The 8,761-nt window shown below is 48.3% G+C and overlaps 1 protein-coding gene across 1 annotated transcript in view; it reads left to right on the top strand.

The window, feature by feature from the left end:
- Window positions 1-2,173: 2,173 nt before the first annotated feature.
- Window positions 2,174-8,761, top strand: part of Ubash3b (ubiquitin associated and SH3 domain containing B) — a gene marked incomplete at its 5' end in the record, with an annotated part of 31,531 nt that continues 24,943 nt past the window's right edge. Inside the window, 3 exons of the mRNA XM_033763952.1 lie at window positions 2,174-2,401; window positions 4,482-4,680; window positions 7,992-8,161. Of these exons, the coding sequence (XP_033619843.1) occupies window positions 2,174-2,401; window positions 4,482-4,680; window positions 7,992-8,161 (597 nt within the window). The remainder of the gene's footprint in view (window positions 2,402-4,481; window positions 4,681-7,991; window positions 8,162-8,761) is intronic.

Below are 8,761 nucleotides of genomic sequence, written 5' to 3' on the forward strand. Positions count from 1 at the left end.
CCAGCCTAGATCTCCCTGCCCTGTGTCATCATGGCTTCCTGTGCCCTTTCAACACTGCATTTGCCACCAGTGTGATTAAATAATTAGTTGTAGGATTGATGTTTTCATGAGCCTGTGCAACTGAAATCTGCATGAGGTCCTTGTAAGGACCATATACATCTTGTTCTATGTTGTGGCTGGCACAGTGCTGACAAAACAGCTGAGGTCCTAGATAATTACAAAGTGTCAGTGTGAGTGCGTGCCTGAATGAAGAAATGGATGAGTAGAAAAACTGGATAAGAACCCAAAACTCTGGCCCTTGGAGACATATCTAAAGTTTTAGAAGAGCTCTACTTGTAAGCTTGGGTGAAGGTCCTCGCTGCCATAACCATCCTGTGGATACTCACCCATCATTAGGACAGCTTCGAGGTGTTTCTCCAGAAGTGGGGATGAGAGCATTGCTTTGGTCATCCTCTTGTACCCAGTGTGATTTGTCCGTAGATCTGTGAAGTGGTTGGGGATGATGGATCCAGCCTGGGGCCGTGGTGGTGGTGGCAGTGGTTGGAGACAGTGATACACACCCACCCTGCCGAGGGGCCAAAAACAAGAATCCACTCTGCAGGGGATCTGGGTCAGTGAAAGTCATGGGATGAGAAGGGGGGAGGAGGAACCAAGATGCGATCATTTGTAGGGAAGCAAAAATAAAATTCTAATGTGGAAAGTGCTGAAAATAGACTGCATGGGATGCTAGGCTGCGTGCAAATCCAATGCTAATTTCTCTGAAATTAATGGCAAGTCCTAATTTCCACATGCCTCCATATGACCCTTGGAGGAAAGAGCCAAGCATGGTTTCTGACGTCGCCTCCTGCACACCCAACTCTTGCTGCTGCAGTGGGAAAAGCTGAGAAGAAGCTAAAAATACTAACAATAGATATTTGATTTCTTCTTCCAGACAAAAGGCCTTGGCATCCACTGGAGGGAGAAGTGTTCAGGCAGCATGTGACTGGTTGGTATGAAATAAATAAACTGAGAAAATAGCATATAATCAACTCTGACTGCTTGGGGATGAGAGGGGCTGTGCAGTCTTTCTCTAATGGACCCTTCCTGGGAGGAGATGAGCCTGAGGCCAGGTGACAACGCCACTTATCAAGTCAGTTCCCTCTCTGCTGGCCCCCAGGGTGTGGTTGTCCTTGGAGCTGTTTAGAGACATTCAGATCATTTGCAGATAGACCCTTTCAGAATACTTGCCTCCCTTCAGTCCCTTATAGACTCACTTTAAGCCACTTACGGTACAAAAACCTGTAATCCCAGCACTCTGGGAGGCTGACTAGGAAGACTTCGAATTCAAGCCCAGCCTAAACAATGTAGGAAGACTCTCAAAATAAAAAAAGAAAAAGAAATTTAAGAAAACTGGACTGGGGATTTAGCTCACTCGTGCTGCTGCCTGCCCTGCACGCGCAAGGTCCAGAGTTCAATCCCGGTACCAAAAAATAAAGCAAAACAAAAAGGCTGGGATATAGTTTGGTTCAAAGGCTGTGGGTTCGATTCCCAGAATTTCACCCCACCCCACCCCATTCACTTTAGGTGCGTGGATGCCAGGCAAATCCATTTAGAAAAAGATCCCACCTTCCTTTCAGGTGCCTGTGCCTAGGGGGACCCCACAGCATTGCGGGGGGCTTCCCTTTCTTTGTGGGTGCTTGAGTCTCAGAGATGGAACTGAGGGGCGGATGCGTTGGAATAGTACTTCCGGATGGAGAAAAGCTTTGGAGTTAATCCGAGATGCTTCCTGGACAGCAGCTACAGGGTTTTTAAAGGGAGTTGTGGGATAAGACGGTAAAGGGAGACAAGACACAGGAGGACAGAAGTGGGTACCTGTGAGAGCGCTGGTTGCGGGGCGCGGGGCTCGAACTTCCAAGGGTGGTATTTTACAGCTCTGAGGAACCCCTTCCTCCTGGTTCCGGGGCGGGGGATGCGTGGGGTGGGTCAGTCTCTTTCTGCTCTTGCTTCCCTTCCATTATTCTCCAGCGAGGCCCTGCGGGCTCTCTTCTCTGTTCCAGGCTGTTCTCCCACGTGGGGGACCCCTTCCTGGATGACCCCCTGCCCCGGGAGTACGTCCTCTACCTCCGCCCCACCGGTCCCTTAGCGCAGAAGCAGGGGTGGGTCAGTCTCTTTCTGCTCTTGCTTCCCTTCCATTATTCTCCAGCGAGGCCCTGCGGGCTCTCTTCTCTGTTCCAGGCTGTTCTCCCACGTGGGGGACCCCTTCCTGGATGACCCCCTGCCCCGGGAGTACGTCCTCTACCTCCGCCCCACCGGTCCCTTAGCGCAGAAGCTTTCGGACTTCTGGCAGCAGTCGAAGCAGATCTGCGGCAAGAACAAGGCTCACAACATCTTCCCCCATATCACCCTCTGCCAGTTCTTCATGGTGAGCTGCCGCCCCCCCCCACACCCGCAGCCTGGCTCCCACCGGCCCCACCGGCCCCCTCAGACCTGGAGGGCTGGGGACACTGGGAAGTCTGCGAAAGGTCAGGGATCGGGATGGTCTCATCTCAGCTCCGCTTGCTTTTTATCTGCGGAGGCCCAGGAGTGCCCAGGTCGGCCGTGGCTTCGTGATGACCGTGCTCCTCTGGCCCGGGGACAAGCCTGACCCTCTGTGGGGGCGCACTGGCCTGCAGCTGGAACAGTCACTGAGGTGGCTTCACCCTTGTGCACTGTCTCCCCTCTCCGCTCTTACAAGGGAAGAGAAGAAAGAGGGAATGAGGTGGCCGTCTATAAACAGGAGCGGCTGTGTCAGCCTCTTGACTGTCTGTGAGGCTTTCACTAGATCTTCCTGGAGAAAGTAAAGCTTATCTTTCACTTGCCACTGTTCTAGTCCATAATCATAGCTGTCAGAAAGCTGGTTTAAGCTGGGCATGCTGGTGCACACCCATGTTCCCAGAACTCAGTGAGGCTGAGGCAGGAGGATCCCAATTTCAAGCTTAGCTTGGGCAATTGAGTGATTTATTGAGACCCTTCCTGCTTCAAAATAAATAAAAAATGGGTTGTGAGTGTAGTTCCGTGGGAAGGTCCTGGGATGAATCCCAGTGCCATGGAAGGAAGGAATGAAGAAAGGAAGGAAGGGAGGGAGGGAGGGATGGAAGGAAAGTAGGAAGGAAAATTATTTAGCAACCAAATTAAATCCTCTCCCAGTAATAAATATATCTGTATAGCTTCCTATGACATCAAGTACAATTGACTTAGTCACATCTTCAAGACAAGTGGAATAGTAGCATTGTAAGACTTTTTTTTTTTTTTGGTGGTTCCAGGGATTGAACCCAAGGCCTTTGCATGGAGCTACACCCTCAGTCCTTTTCTTATTTTTTATTTTGAGACAAGATCTTGCTACATTGCCCATGCTGGCCTAAACTTGCAGTTCTCATGCCTCAGTCTAGGATCATAGGTGTGCATCACCAGCAAGACAAATTTTTTAAAAATATATTTTGCTTTGGTTGTTTTCCAGATTGTTTCTCCTCTTGTAAAAAAAAAAAAAAATCGTAACAACTTCTTTTGCCATTCACTTTGAGAATTAAAGTGATTATCACTTCCTCTTAGTCATACAGGCTTTCTCAAAAACACTGAGTGTTTGAGACATTCATCTTCCCTCTGTGCACTGAGGGCGGGAGGATGATGTCACGGCTCCCAGCCTCATTTTTCCCAGCCACCAGGGGGCGGATGTACAGCCCACAATGATTGTCTAAAGGAAACAGAAAGGTACACATCATGCCAAACAGTAGAAAACAACAACAGTTTATCCTGTACTCTCTCATCGTGTTCTTCTCTGCTTTTCTTTTTGTTTTCTGTTTTTAAGCAAAGAAAATGTCTTTGTTTTTTAAAAATTACATTTATTTATGATAGTTTGATATATGTGTACATAGAGGATTGGCTAAATCAAGCTAATCGGTATATGCATTGCCTTGTGTACTTATTGATGTGTGATGAGAACATTTAAAATCATTTAATTTTTTTTTTTCTTCAGTGCTGGGGATCAAACCCATGGCCTTGTGCATGCTAGGCTCGTGCTCTACTACTGAGCTACATCCTCAGCCCTAAAATCTACTCTCTCAGCAATGTTCATATATGCATTACATTGTTACTAACTGCAGTTATCATGCTGTATAGTAGCTCTCTTGAATTTATTTTTTTCTCTCACTGAAATTTGGGACCCAAACCCAAACCTCAGTATTGCTACCTGCTAAGCCTGTCCTGCTGTCCTGCATTTTGGTGGGGCTCAGCCAGGGGGAAAGGGAAGAGGTAATACCTTCCGTGTTCCGTTTGCCAGATGGAGACTCTGCATCTGGTTAGCTGGGGGCTGGCCATTCTCCTCCAGCCTCCCCGCAGGAGTGAGGGTTGAGTAAATAAATCACTGTTATCAGCCTCCAGTCCCTGGGGAAAGTATATCCAGTGTTAAGGGGCAGCAGAGCCTCGTGACCTGGTCTCTGAGTGATGTCTGCTCATCCCCCCACCAGTGTGAGGACAGCAAGGTGGATGCCCTGGGGGAGGCCCTGCAGACCACTGTCAGCCGCTGGAAGTGCAAGTTCTCGGCACCCCTGCCCCTGGAGCTCTACACCTCCTCCAACTTCATTGGCCTCTTTGTGAAGGAGGACAGTGCAGAGGTCCTCAAGAAGTTTGCTGCAGACTTCGCTGCTGAGGCTGCGTCCAAAACCGGTGAGCACACAGAGCCCAGACCGGGCCCTGAGAACCAGACTGGGAAACGTCTGGGTAAGAAAGGGTAGGTGGTGGCTGGGAACAAAGGTAAGAACGGCCAGAGTCCAAATACCCTCTTGGAGTGGGGTCCACTCCAGTGATCCCACTGCCTCCACTGGGCTCCTATTCTTAAAGGCTCTGCCACCTCCCAGTTTCACAGCTGCTGGGACCAAGCTGTCACTCAGCATGTGGCCTCTGTGGGAACATTTCATCTCCAAGCCATGACAGTTGTGGAGAAGCAGGCTGGGGACAGAAGGTAAAGGGCACTTCAGGAGCAGGCACACAGGGCCAGAAATGGCCTACGTACGTCCCTTTGATGCTTTGCTGTGCTGCTGACTTCCTGAAGAGACTGCTTATTCCCTAAGACCCTGGATGAGATGCCCAGCAGCACTGAACTATAGATGAAGCCTTTGTAGCACTCTGGTTCAGAATTTGGGAGCCTGCTTTGCTTCCTGCTCACTCCCATCCCACCCACAGAAGTGTTTATCTGGGTCTCAATGTTTACTGTGTTCCACTTCATAATAAATCATAAGAAAACCCAATGAGCCAAGACCGTTCAACTTGCTTATTTCCATTAGAGAGGTCCTGAATCCTCAAAATTCTGTCCAAAAGTGGAATCCTATTGACTGGTCTCCAGCTCTGCCTATGACAGCTCTAGTTCAAGCTAACTGAGATGTCCAGCAGCAGGGTCTACTCACATGGATGTTTGGGATAGGAGCAGACAAGAGGGGGGGGTGTTTGCAGTACTCCACTGTATGGCCACAGCACAGACAGACGATCCAAGAGCAGGGGCATCTGTTGCTCCCTACCTGTCAGCTGGTAGTTTTGAGACACCAATTATGTGTTTATCGAAAAGGTTCTACAAAGAAGAGAATAAGAAGTAGGTGGTACATACCTGCAATCCCAGCACTCTGGAAGGCAGAGTCAAGTTTAATCCCAGCATGGGCAACTTAATGACTTCGGCAGACTGTGACTCAAGTCAAAAAATAAAATAAGGCTGGGGATGTAGCTCAGTGTAGAGGTCTTGGGTTCAATCCCCAGAGAGAAAAAAAGAAAGAAGAAAAGCCAGAGCACAGTTAGAAAGCCAGACTTGTGCACTGTGGTAAGAGCGCCAAGAAAAGTGAGGCTGGTGCAGGTGGCATCTTCAGGGAAGACAGGCAGCTGGGGATATTGATCAGGACAATGGAGGTAGGGCCCTTCCAGGGGAGCAGGTGGCAGGAGCTCTGCCAGGAGAGACTGTGATGGGAGCAGGGAGGGTTTGAGCTACACAGTCAGGCTGAGTGTTGGATGCAAAGCTGGAGGAGACACCACTCTTGCCAACTCCACATTTTGTGGGATCCAGGGAGGGAGGGAGCTGAGTAAAGCCATGCAGTTTGCTCCAGGGTTTTTTGCTCTTCAGCTGTGTCTCATCTGCCATTGATTTTTGTTTTTGTTTTTTGTTTTGTTTTGTTGGGGGTTTTTTTTGTTTTTGTTTTTGTTTTTTTGAGACAGGGTCTCACTATGTAGTTGCAACTGACCTGGAACTCACTGTGTAGCCCAGGCTGGTCTCGAACTCACAGCGATCCTCCTGCCTCAGCCTCCTGAGGGCTGGGATTACAGGCATGAGCCACATTGCCCTGCGTATCTGCCATTGTTATCATTGCTGATTCAGTATGAGTCCAGACCCTTTTGCTCCATGTTCCTCTTTACCAGAAAAATCTCACATGGGGCTCAGTATCCAGGAAGAGTGAGATCAGAGATCACCACAGAATATTAATGCATCTCTGCTCTCAGAAGGAGCTCTGAGCCCTTAAAACACTTTCTGGGAGCTCTGTGTTAAAGTGTTTGGCTCACTTCCTCCTACTTTGTGTGGCAGCCCCCTTAGTCTGCACCCCTTTCCTTAAGGCACCCCTTTCTCCTAGGGACCAACCTTGGGATGCTGGCTTTGGTGCAGCCTGATATTTCACACAAGCTGAATATTTCAGAGAAACAGGGTGACAGAGGGCCAAATTATTTCCTGTTTTTAGACCTCAAGGAAATGGCTTTTTTCCCTCTTCCACAGTAGCTATTGTCAGAACCACTAAATCCCCATAAGAACCCAAGCTAATGTGGTAGCCACAAAATCCAACTCCTTCACAAATCAGAAATGCAGTCCCCAGCCAGGACTGCGGCAGATTCTTAGAGTGCATATGGAATGAGAGGCGGTCAGGCCTCGATTTCCATGTGGAAATGGGAGGCAGCCAGTCCCTCTCTAAGAATCTGCTGTCACTCTCCAAGAACGCCTGGGAGTTGGGATTTCTGCCTGCGTGACACCCCCTGGTGGTGATTAGGGGAAATGCGTGGCCGGGCTAGGTGTAGCTGGAACAGGTAGGGCATCACCTCTTTGCCCTGGAACTTGTGCCTTAGTATCTTAGTTATCAGCACTCCACACTTCCTCCTGCCAGTAGATTATTATTGTCTATCCCAGGTAGTTTAAGGAGACTCATTCGTGCACGCTCATTTATTCAACAACTACTGAAATCCTGTGTGACATCTGAGTGGGGGAGTTGTGTGGACAAGGAGAAAGTGCCTTGTCTCCTGGGGCTTCCTCCAGAGATCCGGAGGGGCTAACAGAAAAGGTACTTGAAACCCTAGGAACCAGCTCTCCTTCTAGCTTGGCCACTAATTCTCCCATGTGACAGGACCAAGCGCCTTCATTTTTCGAATTCCTTCTTTATTATTATTATTTTATTTTTATTTTATTTTATTTTATTTTTGTTCCGGGGATTGAACTCTGGTCCTTGCGCTTGCAAGGCAGGTCACAGAACCGCTGAGCTAGATCACCGGCCCACCTTCTTCATTCTTCATCATTCTGTCTTGGAAAGCAGATGATTTTCCCTTGCTAAAAGTGTAAAAAAAGAAATAAAAGCTATTCCCTCGTGTGAGTAGGTTTCTTTTGCTTTCAGAGTGGCTTACAATCTGCATGCTTTTATTTACTTAACAGTATGGCTACGTTAACGTGTAACAGCAGCCAGCCAAAAAGGATTACCCCTCCGCCAATCCATAGAGCTTACACAAAAGCCATCTATATGGACCGTTTATCTCCTGGTTAGTGGTTTATCAGGATCTGTGACCCACTTCCCTTTTTCTGCTGCTATGAAAGAAAACTAGCTTTTTGTCTAACCAAGGATCTACCTCCTTTGTTATTTAGGGAGCAGAAATTATCAGGACACTTTTATGTGCTGGTTCTTAAGTCTCTACCATTGCTATGATTGCCACATCTAATCACTTAACATTTTTCTCCCTTTTTCCAGAAGTACATGTGGAACCTCATAAGAAGCAGCTGCACGTTACTCTGGCTTATCACTTCCAAGCCAGCCACCTACCCACCCTGGAGAAACTAGCCCAGAACATTGATGTCAAACTAGGCTGCGACTGGGTGGCCACCATATTCTCTCGGGATATCCGATTCGCTAACCATGAGGTAATGTCACACTGCACTTCCTGATGCTTTCAGGTGCAGGCAGAGGTTTGATTGGAGCCAGGACTGCTTGCTGCTGGATACCAAAGGGGACCAACAAAGCAAGCACCTGCCCAGAATTTTGTCCAAGCTCTGCCAACTCCCTGGGAACCTTTAAGGATGCATCCCTCTTCCTGGACCCCAAGTGGTTCATTTAGGTAGCATCCCCACAGGACTGTCTGCCCTGCCAACCTTGGAGGGATGTAGAAATAACATGGAGAAAATAAGGAAAGCATGTAACATTGCATTTATTTATTGGCATTGATAGCAGGCATTATTCTGACCTTAGGTGAGTCAAGGAATACAGACATAAAAAAAAATGCAAAGACATAATGAAGAGTGCCATGCAAGGTACAGTGCAACATACTTGAATTTTTAAATGTGGTCTGCCCTGAAGGAGCAGGCCAGACCAATAAGACTATGAAAAGAAAACTCAGACCAGGCCTTTTGTGTATCCGACTGAGAAGCGTGGGTGGGACAGCTGAATCCTGTTGCGGGCACACAGGGAAGAGCCTAGCATCCTTCTGTGGAGGGAATCCACATTGCTTTGCATTCAAGCATAAA

The sequence above is a fragment of the Fukomys damarensis genome, unplaced genomic scaffold (assembly GCF_012274545.1).
Source record: "Fukomys damarensis isolate Sample0158 unplaced genomic scaffold, DMR_v1.0_HiC HiC_scaffold_16, whole genome shotgun sequence".
Lineage (NCBI taxonomy): Eukaryota > Metazoa > Chordata > Mammalia > Rodentia > Bathyergidae > Fukomys > Fukomys damarensis.